The sequence below is a fragment of the Arachis ipaensis genome, chromosome B3 (assembly GCF_059453495.1).
Source record: "Arachis ipaensis isolate K30076 ecotype BB chromosome B3, ASM5945349v1, whole genome shotgun sequence".
NCBI lineage: Eukaryota > Viridiplantae > Streptophyta > Magnoliopsida > Fabales > Fabaceae > Arachis > Arachis ipaensis.
The window spans coordinates 52,334,814-52,346,348 of record NC_142438.1 but is presented as its reverse complement, the minus strand read 5'-3'; the positions used below and the strand labels follow the sequence as shown (position 1 = coordinate 52,346,348).

At 38.3% G+C, this 11,535-nt stretch overlaps 2 protein-coding genes across 3 annotated transcripts; one reads left to right on the top strand and one right to left on the bottom strand.

The window, feature by feature from the left end:
• Positions 1 to 826: 826 nt before the first annotated feature.
• LOC107633086 (pollen receptor-like kinase 3) lies at positions 827 to 3,462 on the top strand. The gene is made up of 2 exons (XM_021118913.2): positions 827 to 2,528; positions 2,597 to 3,462. Exons 1-2 carry the CDS (start codon positions 1,166 to 1,168, stop codon positions 3,163 to 3,165), a joined length of 1,932 nt encoding a protein of 643 aa, XP_020974572.2. The 5' UTR covers positions 827 to 1,165; the 3' UTR covers positions 3,166 to 3,462.
• Positions 3,463 to 4,628: 1,166 nt separating this feature from the next.
• LOC107624623 (sm-like protein LSM1B) lies at positions 4,629 to 10,875 on the bottom strand. Of its 2 annotated transcripts, XM_088509442.1 has the most exons (7): positions 10,709 to 10,844; positions 10,560 to 10,627; positions 10,272 to 10,354; positions 9,159 to 9,227; positions 8,452 to 8,567; positions 8,298 to 8,360; positions 4,629 to 5,199 (listed from the first exon to the last, which is right to left on the bottom strand). In XM_088509442.1, exons 3-7 carry the CDS (start codon positions 10,330 to 10,332, stop codon positions 5,122 to 5,124), a joined length of 387 nt encoding a protein of 128 aa, XP_088365568.1. In that variant the 5' UTR covers positions 10,333 to 10,354; positions 10,560 to 10,627; positions 10,709 to 10,844; the 3' UTR covers positions 4,629 to 5,121. The 2 variants fall into 2 exon arrangements, with proteins under 2 accessions (XP_088365568.1, XP_088365567.1); XM_088509441.1 differs by having other exon boundaries at positions 10,560 to 10,875.
• Positions 10,876 to 11,535: the final 660 nt, after the last annotated feature.

The following is an 11,535-nucleotide window of genomic DNA, read 5'->3' as shown; positions in this document are numbered from 1 at the left end:
ATCATCTGCTACTTCTTCTTTTTCATCTTTTTTTTCTTCATCTTCTTTTTATTTCGTTTTCTCATAATTCTTCTTGTTTCACTCTTTTAAGAGAAATAAAACTAAAAAAAAAAATCAACTATCAGATAAAAAAAGAGTAAAAAAAACGCAACAATAAAAGAATGTCGATGAATTGAAAACTCGCGAAAAAGAAGAAACATGAAAAAAAACACAAAAAATAAGGAGGAAGAACACAAAAAAAAAAGATATGAAATGACTTGAAGTTGAAGTGTATATTCATACTCTTATTAATAAAATTGATTTTTGTTGTGTTTTGAATCAATTTAATTAAATTTAATTGTCAAAAAAAAACTTAGATAATCTAACAACTACGTAGCAACTTGGAATGCCATTGCTTCATTTTAAAACTGAAAATTTTTTTAGAAAAATATAAGTATACAATGAAAATATTAAACAATGTGAACAATGAATATATCAGATGTTCAATTTAATATATATGCAAATAATTATGATAATTATTTTTAATTGGATAGTTATTCTTTTTTATTCGATTTACTCGTGCATAATTAACCATAATTAGATGCTCAAATTCACTTAGTATGCAAATGATATTTTTTTACTTTATTAAATTAATTTTAAAACTCATTATTTATATTATTTAAAAATTATTATCTACCTAAAAAAACTCAAATTTTCCCCTAATTTCCAAAGAGAAATATATCCTGCAATGCATTATGTGACCGGTCTACGCAAAACAAACAAAAAATTGCACGCACACTCCCTCCAATCCCGGTCTATCTATATCATCTCCGAATATTATTCCTCTGACCATCTATTTTTAGCACATTACATGGTAATTCTGGCAACAACACCATCATCACCAATTCCACCCCACACACACTCTCTCTCCCCCTCCCTCCAAACCCCACCCTTCCCCCCAACATGGCGCGCACACACAAAACAACAAAACAAAGGGGCAACAAATTAGACCCCCAAAAAATCTTCATCTTCATAGACAACAGGAAGAAACCAAATACTTTAACCTCAACCTCTCCGAGCAGCGGTCCATTCTCAAACCCAAGAGCCTCTAACGTCTAACCAACACACACACATTCCCTCAAAGGCTCTCGGCATTACCAATAAATTAAATTAATAAGAAAAAATAATGGCCGCTGTTCGCTCTAACAACCACAACCGCCGCAGTCACGTTTTCTGCGTGTTCTTGTTCATTGCTGTCTCTCTCTACAGCCTCCCACTGTCTCTCTCAGGCGACGCGGAGTCCCTTCAAAAGCTGAAACAATCCTTCACCAACGGCGATCGCTTGCTGTACACGTGGGAACCCAACACGTCACCTTGCGAAAACTGGATGGGCCTGGTGTGCGCCGACGGCATGGTAATGGGCATTCGCCTCTCCGACATGGGCTTGTCTGGTACCATCAACATAGACGCTCTTGCCGAGATCCCCGGGCTCAGGACCCTAAGCTTCACCAACAACAGCTTCACGGGCCCAATCCCTGACTTCAGCAGGCTCGGCGCCATCAAAGTCCTCTTGCTCTCCTACAACCAATTCTCCGGGCCCATCCCTTCCGATTTCTTCTCCAAATTGACTTCCCTAAAGAAAGTTTGGATCGACTCGAATAGCTTCTCCGGCCAGATACCCGAATCTTTGATGGAGCTAGCGCTTCTCAAAGAGCTTCACATCGAGAACAACCACTTCACCGGAAGGATACCCGCTGTGAAGGAAGATTTGACCTCGTTCAACGCGTCCTACAACAACCTCGAAGGTCCTATACCGGAAGCGCTGGCTAGGTTCGGTGAGAATGCGTTTGCTGGTAGCGGGAACGAGAAGCTTTGCGGGAAGCCGTTGAGGAGAAGCTGCGATAGTAGTGGCTTGCCTTCCTCGTCTTCGTACACGTTACCACCGCTTGATAAGAATCAAGGGTCAGGGTCAGGGTCAGGGTGGGGCATGAAGATTATCCTGTTTCTGTTCTTGGCTGCAGTGGCAGCGCTTGTGTTCGTGTTCGTAAAGGCGCGGCGGAGGAACGATGAGTTCGGGTTGATGGGGAGAATAAACAGTGTGGATTCGATGGTGGACATTCACGTGGCGAGTACGAACGGCTACAGGGCGCCGGAGGGAGAGGGGTCGGTGGGGATGGCGAAGAGAGGGGATTCGAACAAAGGAGGGGCGCGGGGGAAGGGAGGGGGAATGGGGGACCTTGTAATGGTGAACGACGAGAGAGGGGTGTTTGGGCTGCAGGATTTGATGAAGGCGTCGGCGGAGGTGCTTGGGAACGGGGGGCTGGGATCGGCGTACAAGGCGGCGATGACGAACGGGCTGTCGGTGGTGGTGAAGAGGATGAGGGATATGAACAAAATGGGAAGGGATGTGTTTGACGCTGAGATGAGGCAGTTTGGGAGGATGAGGCATAAGAATATATTGGGGCCTTTGGCTTACCATTACCGTCGGGAGGAGAAGCTCTTCGTTACTGAGTATATGCCCAAAGGCAGCTTGCTTTATGTCTTGCATGGTATGCTATGCATCTCTTTATTAACATTTAAAGGAATGTAGAAACTATTTTGATTATTTTTATTTCAGGTGACAGAGGAACAGCCCATGCAGAGTTGAACTGGCCGACCAGGTTAAAGATTGTGAAGGGAATAGCAAGAGGGTTGTCATACCTCTACACTCAATTTTCCACCTATGACCTTCCCCATGGAAACCTCAAGTCCAGCAATGTCCTCCTCAGTGATGACTATGAGCCTCTCTTAGGTGACTTCGGATTCCACCCACTCATCAACCCCACGGCCGCCGTTCAAGCCATGTTCGCCTACAAATCCCCTGACTATATCCAGTACCAAAAGGTCTCCCAGAAGACCGACGTCTTCTGCCTCGGAGTCCTCATCCTCGAGATCATTACCGGCAAGTTCCCTTCCCAGTATCATAGCAATGGAAAGGGTGGCACCGATGTTGTTCAACGGGTATTCACGGCGATTTCCGAGTCCAGGGAAGCAGAACTCATCGATCCAGAGTTGCAAGGGAACATGGGATCGCAAACTCAGATGTTGCAGCTTATCCACATTGGTGCTGATTGCACCGAGAGCAATCCTGACAAAAGACTTGCCATGAAGGAAGCCATTAGAAGGATAGAGGAGGTTCAAGTGTAAATAATAAAAAATTATTAAAAACAAGCTTCTTCTTGTTATGTCCATAAAGCTTAGCTTTTAGCTCAAGTTGCCTTTTGTAGGTAAGGGAATTATTACATGCCTTTGTACTAAGAGGTGGTTTTGTCATTTTGTGTAACAAGGTGAAATTCAAATGATAATTTTTTCACCCATATTAGTGTCTCACTTTTGTAAGCCTAGTTTACAATTACAAGTGTGTTGTGTTGTTTTAATGATCACAGGATCTCAGGCTTTAAAATTTTATGAAACAACATGATTTAGTGCATTTTTTCTCGTTCATTTTTCTCTTTACATTCTCTCTCTTTTCTAAATATAGGTGTTAATGTCTCCACTAAACATGAGTTCAATTTTATTTTTTAATGTAAATACTCTTATTATCCAAACAACTTTTGCATTTCCAATAGTAGTAGTGCCTTTTATTGAACATCATTAAGTGGTTTAGGAAAAAAGATTGAAAAAACATCCGATTAAAATGGTAAATGAGATGAAAGATAAGCGAAAAATAAAAAAAAAAAAACATACATGAGATTAGGGTGTTCATGGCCCGACCTGACCCCAAACCTTTTAGGGGCTAATTTGGTGTGATTTCACTAGGTATAGGGCTGGATAAGGGTCTCAAAAATAGATTCGGTCATTATTTCGAGTCGGGTCTAGGTCATAGCTCGGGTCACCCGAACTCGGTCCGATGGTCGGGTCATCATACATAATTAATATTTTGTGTGATTAGTAATTGATGATGGCTATTCTTATGTGAAATTTAAGTATTGTAAATTTTAATATTTTGTGTTATTAGTCATTATAAGACTATAAGTTAATGTTTTATGTTTAAAATGCATAAGACTTTAGACTAATACATAATATTGTGTTATTTGTATTGATTAAAATATTTGGTGTTATTAGACAATATTAGTATTAATTGTGGTTATGCTTTAATTTTAGAAAATGGTTGATTCTTGTTATATTTTTCTAAGTGAATTATACCATGTCAAATAATGGTTGGAGTCTTGAAAATTTGGATATTTTCACATGCTAGATTGCTAGTTTATAAGAAGGTAATGTTAACGACCCGATTTTCACCCGGTATAATCATGGCTCGAAAGTGTATAAATTTCATCGGATCTAAGGCCGGATTCAGATCTAACAAATAGACCCGGTATATATTTCGGGTCGAGTATGGGTCACATCAAACCCGATTTCACCCGACCTATGAGCACCCCTACATGAGATTATAAAAAATTATCTATGTATAAACAATCTCATTATAAACAATTAAACATATATAATTTATAATAAAATTCAGTGATGTCATTTGATTCATATACCTCACCTCACTTAGTCGAACAGACTTTGTTGTTTATACTAAATCCATGGATTTTTTTTCAATATTCATTTTAACGTTTATATTAACTCCATGCCCAATTTTGTGATACTAATAGAAGATGCGACGTCTAATAGTTACTTTGATATTGTCATACATACAACAAAAGATAATAGTGTTATTCTCACCTACCGAGAACATACCAAAAACAATCGACATTAGTCATTCTGAAAAGAGCATTGTAAATGATGATGATCATAAACACTGATTAATAACATCTTCACTATAAATCATTTTCTAAAACCAAACTAAAATTTTAAGTGCACAATAATAACACATACCCCCCTCATGCATTAGCATGAAAACTACATGCAGAAAGGGGCATGATAATTGTCAGCTTCTCTTTAGAGAAGCCAGAAAGTCACAATTTACTTTCATGGCCTCTGCTACAAAAAAGATCTAGCTGCCAAGAAATCTAATTCTCTATCGTGCCAGTTTCCACGACGACAAATGGCGCATCCTATCGTAAATTATTCTTCCATCCCCACGATCGAAAACGAGCCACAGCTGCATTAAAATTTGCAGATGGACCAGCTTGACTGTTAAGATGACAGGATAGTTTAATCAAAATCAAGGAACTCCATCCTTTTCCTCATGGTGCCCTTTAGATCGGTAGCATCCCTTTCTGCCTTTTGAGCCTGAAAGTGTAAACCAAATGAAATTAAGCTAATTCATGTTAAAAAAAATAATGAACAAATTTGCCAGCATACAATTTTGCAATGGCTACATAGTCCTTTTAGCTTTCAGTTGGAGATCGTGCTGAAATTTCATTTCCCCGGAGGAATTGGAGCAAACACCAGACAATGTGAATGTCAACAACAACTAGGACTTATATGCATCAGACGATTTAAGTGCCAAATCATATATTAGGTTTACAATCAAACCATTAAAATTTAAAGGGCGTGCTTGAATGTACAACCTGATAATTACATTAGTGGCTATTTCCACAGCTTGAACCTGTGACCTTGAAGTCACACGAAGACAATTCAACCGTTGCTCCAAGGCTTCCCCCTTCTAAACCATTAAAATTTAAATCTCCTAATTCACACATGATTTTTTTGAAGTCTCAATACTTATAGTCATTGCCAATTACCCTTGAATTGATCTACTCTCTTTACCAAAGCCTTTATGGGCCTTTATCACATTACCAAACCACCTAAAATGATATTCTACCACATTTTTCATAATAGGCACTACACAAACCTTTCCTTCAATGTAATAATTGGGGTTAATAATCAAATTAGTCCCTGAAAGATAAAGTATTCTTCAAATTTGTCCCTGAAAGATTTTTTCAATCAAATTGGTCCATCAAAGATTAAAAGCTTAAGATACTAATTGGAGGCACAAAGAATGTTACACTTTAGCATATCAAAGTTATAATGCTAGTTATTTTCAAATAATCTGGCATAAAATAAACAAGAAGCTTTCCAATGACATCATTCTCTCAATGAGGATCCAAAAATTCTAATAAATTATAAAAAAATTATACTAACCTCCCCCTGAAGACTTAGGTTATGAGGTATGGCACACATCTTCCCTTAATTTCTCAAATGTGACACTAATATCTCTAAAGTTTGGGGAACATCAAAACCTAAGACCTTTATAGATTATAAAATGTGACACTTACTTTGACTTTTGGATAACATTACACCTTACATTCTAAGAGATTATGCATGTTGCTGAAACCATATGGAAAATGGACGGCTATTTGCATAAATCTAGTTTTCTGTAGAAAATTCTATGGTCCTTTGCCAGGGTTTCAATACTGCACCAAAACCTTCTTTACACTAAAAGTGCCAAGAAGAGGGACTGGGTTTGTGATAGGGTTGCAAGGCTGGTACCTCAAGATAATACTAATAATTTATGGACCTTATGGACCTCCAAAGAGATAATGTACTCTGGGATGAGTAAATGCAATGGGAAGAAAGGATAAAGGAAGAGGGGGGGGGGGGGGGGGTTAAAAGAGGAGGATGACAGGGAAATTGTTGCCATTAATAACCTAAATTGAAATAAAGGAATGAAATAAATGATAGATGAGAGGTTCAGAACTTCAGAGTTAAGAGAGGGAATGAAAGAGAGGAATGAACCAGAAAAAAGAAAAGAAAAGACTAATGTTCTGTAACAGAAGAGTCCCAAAAAGTGAGGGAAGGAAGAAATCAAAAAGGAAACCACCTGGAGAGGAGGGCCATCCGAAGGCAATGGCGATGTTGCAGCGGAGATACTGCAACGGCTTCTTCTGTTCTTCCTCAAGCAACAGATGGCGCCGTCAACAGTAAAGAGAATGACAGAGAAAGGAGACAAGGGAGGAAGAGGAGTTGGAGAGCCCGGACAAACAGCCCCCTCGTTCGCCCGACCCCACCCCCACCCCTGGGACAGACAGCCCCGCTTGGCTGCCAGTCCCCACCCCCCTCGGACGGACCGTCCCCCTCAGCCGCCCGCCCACCCACCCACTTTCCTACGGACCGACGGCCACCTCGGCTGCCTGCGCCGCGTGCCCCCACTCCCCAGACGGATGGCCACCCGCCCACCCCCACCTCCCGGACAGCCGCCGGCCCCCTTGGCCACATGCCCCCACCCTGCTGAGGCGCTGACGGACGGTTGAAGTAAGAGAGAATATATAAAATGTAAGTCCAATAACAGACATATAGACTCAAACTTAGAATAGAATTGAAGGCAACATCATCCCACTAGAGCTAAGTATCTTGGTTCATTATCCAAAATGATAAATAGACAAAACAGATGGCTAAATGGAAGAGTGCTTCATGCATTATCTGAGATGAAAAAATTCCAATAAAGTCATGGTTATTGGATTGAGTCAGAATCTTAACAGTAAAAGTCAACGTCCACATAAGCTTAATGGTGTAGAAATGAGGTTGCTTAAATATATGAGTGGTAAAACTAGACTATATAGCATTGGGAATGATCACATCAAGAGGTAGGGGAGACCTAAAAGAACTTTAGCGGAAATTCCATCCTCTGAAAGACTTTGTAAATCCACAGAAGCAAAAGGTTGTGTAAATAGTTTGCATAAAATGTCTGTTTCAGTGGGAAAGGGAGGTCCAGCTATCTATAATTCTAGTAGAGTAAAAATATTATGGAAGGGAAGCAAAATTTCTCTCAAGGGTTGAAGTGTAAGCCCACATTTTGAAATTTGATTTATTAGAAACTTCTTTTCCTACTGAGAATTGGGGGCAGAGGAAACAGACTTCAATTTGAATAAGTAAAATGTGGTGGTCTTATGTAATCAAGTTAGTAAACCTCCTTTGACAAATGAGGAATCTGCAGAGTGCAGCTGGCAGATTTCAAATATTTTGGTTTACAATTAACCTAAGATAAGAAAAACAATAAAAAATTAGAAGGGAAATTTACTGTCATTTGCTACCAGCAACTTGCATGTGAAAAGCACTGGTTGACTTTACAAATTCCCACTTGATAGTCCATAAAAAGAAAGAAAAGAAAATTCCAGAGTAACCAGTAGTTCCCAGACATTCTAAAATTCCAGCTATGCTTTATCTGGTTCGATTAACCATAGAACCCTCACCACAGCCCAGAAATTCGGAAAAAGTTAGCCACAAGTCATCAGTAAGCGATACAAGAGGATGCATAAAAAACAACCCAAGCAGCATTTGCATACAAGAATTAATTTGTCCATGGCCCTTCATAATTATAATTTTTCTACTAATGATTGAGAAATAAATGTCCAATTATCTGATTATTAACTAATTGATGGATTTACCTTTCGTATTTCAGCCTCTGACACACAAGTCATATGTTGTGGAAGCTCCTCCTTACCCAAATCCTATCCATTGATAAAAAGATAGAACATTATTTAGACTCTTTTGTGAAGTAACTGATAGTAGTCAAAAAACATAAAATGAGCAAAAACACACCAGCTCTCCAATTAAGACAACATTTTCTCCACGAATCACATATAAGCCTAAAGGGACATCACAATAAAGATCACCAACAATCAATCGCTCACATGCACCTTCAAGAACAACATTAGCTGTACATGGCCATCATCACAATGTCAGTCAATATTAGAAATAATAATAAGGTTAAATTAAGTTTTTTCTCTCTAAATGTTATCTTGATATAAACAATTCTAAATAGATCCCTTGCTATTACCTTCAGGTATGACCCTTCATTGAAGTTTGACATGGAAAACAGTATCCCACTTCATTTCATGACAAATACAAATGAATTCTCTATACGGAATACTAATCTATGTTATCTTCATCTTCTAGATCTGCCCTTAACACATAACAACAAAAGTATTTACAGCCAATAAAAGCCTAAGATTGCATTGTTCATTATTTCACTTTCATCCACCCATCGCAGCACTTTACTTCTTTCTCCCTACTTTCATGTTCTCAGCCACAAATGTTAGCTCAATTCAATGCTAACAGTGGCACAGCAGAGCGAAAAGGGGAGATAATTATTTAGAACCATTTACAAATACAAGGACTCAATCCAAAAGAAAAATAGAACAAATCAATTTAAAAATCAATGTAGTGTAGAGACCAAAAACTTAATTTAACCTAATAATAATAACAGAATTGATACATGTACGATGCAGATAGGACAGATACGTTACCAAATTGATCAAAAGAGCGCAATAACCCCAAAAGTTTTCGACCATCTCTCAAGAGAACAAGAAGTTTTTCTGTGAAAAATAACATAAATTGGTAAGAAATTTTTTGTCATGAGTTGCCATATCACACCATTCAGTGCACTTTAACCGAAGATGCAAATCTAAATACATATAATAAAATAATGTCACCAGACAACCAAGTTTCCAGATAAAGAATGCAAACTGTAGAACAGAAAGTCAGAAACAGAGATTGATTTCGAACATTTTCGAGTGATAGAACCAGAGTGTTATTTATACCCTGAAATGCAACAATCTATAGCATTTTTTAGAGTTCAGAACTTCCATGACTGGTTGCCATACATTAAACTGGTAATTGATAGTAACCTCCCAAAAGATGAAAACACAGAAATACTCACAGAAAATCACCCACTAAAACAACTGGCTGGGAGCTCTAAAAGTAGGTTCCTTTATGTCATCTCTTACTCGGATATTTATTAGATGTTCACTGATATTAGAGAAGAATTTAATAAGTGTCAAGACGTAGATGCAGCCATGCAGGAGACCTATCCTCTCTACTTGGGGTACATAATGTAGCCACTACCATGACCTAAACCTATCCCTTTGACCCAAATGCCCACTTGAACAACCTGCGCTAAGCCGCTAACCCTCAGCGTGCCAACTAGTTCTCAACTTTCAATTCTCATTGCATTAGGAATCATATATCATACGTATTAATATATCCCCATTCCACAAAAAGCTTCCTTTATTAAAATACATCTTTTCGTCCAGCATTCTATGGATTCATATCGAAGCACTACAAGTGAATATCTTACACTCACAAAATAAGTACCAGAAATCGGACACCACAACTTTTTCAGCACAGATAAAAATTAAAAAAATATATCACTACTGAAATCCCCAGGTGATGTACAAATCCGGAATGAAACAGCAATCCATGAGTTAACCCAAAAATAATTAAAATAAAATGAAGAACCCAAAATTGGGAGCAAGTTACTATTATCAGACAAGATTCAGACATGAATTTAAACACCAATCGCATAAGTTCAAAATAAGCAAAGAATTTAACAACCCAAAGCGAAAGATAGAGATTCATACTGTCAAGGTATGTGGCAAGGGAGGTAGAGAGCAAGACGTCATCTGGAGCAGGCCAAGACATTGAACCAATTCGGTTTTGGCACCTGAAAACACCAACCAAGTATGATCCAAAACCTACTTCAAAATCTCAAATACAATTAAAAATAAAGAATTGCAAATTGGTGCCCATTACATGCATTTTCAGCTTCCCTTCTTTAAAATCATACAAATTAACCAAACAAGACTAGAAAAAAGAAACCCTCTTTAATAATTCAAGAACATTTAGCATTTTTAAGGGTTAGGTTGGACCTTTATGGATCCGCAACTTTCGTCTGAAGAAAGATTTGCTTCTTCGATGTTCTTTCTCTGTTTCCCCTCTGAGATGTATGAGAGTGAGAGTGAGGGTAAGAGAAAGAGAAAGGGTATGAAAAGATTGAAAACAAAGCTTCGACTCTCACTCTCTGTGTTTGACCCTCGGAACCTTCTGTTTGGTCGGAGATGCCTTTCGTTCCGTAACACTTCCGAAGATATTTGATACTTCACAAATGAGAATCTCAAAATTGCAAGTTTCGCTCGGTAACTTTAGTATTGCACAAATAAGCTGATGCAGAATCCATATTTACACGTACATCTTTGGCTAAACTTTTTTACTTATGGGGCTGAAATGGATAAAGTCCCTAAAAAATTGGGGTTTTTTTTTGGAATTTTTCCAAAGATGGGACCGTTTTGCAAATTGTCAAATTGGAGGGACTGGTTTGAAATATTTATTTTTAATTCACGAGAAGTCAAATCACACGGTGTGATTTCATGAATTGATTTTTTAAATTTTTTTATTACATACATTGGATGATTCTATTTGTACTAGGGATGTCAATGGGGCGGGGTGGGGGATGACTCCCTGCTCCCCGTCCCCGCCCCCAGAATTAATCTCCATTCCCGCCCCGATCCCCGCCATGGGGGGATAATTGTCCTCATCCCTATTCTTTGCGTTTCCCATATTTCTCGCGGGCCCCATTCCCCATCCCCTTATATTTAACATTCATATGAAAATTATAGTAAAAAATATTAAAAAAATAAAAAACAAACTACAAAATACTATTACAAACACACAAACATATCTTATCCAATATTATAAGTCTAGAAATACAACATAGCAAATTATAATCCATAAAATAAAATCTTAAAATACAACTTCCATTCTAAAAAAAAGTAATAAGATATAGTCTTAACATCAAGTATTCTTTGATGGTCAGCATACTCAGCAAGAGAAATCATAATTGCTTTA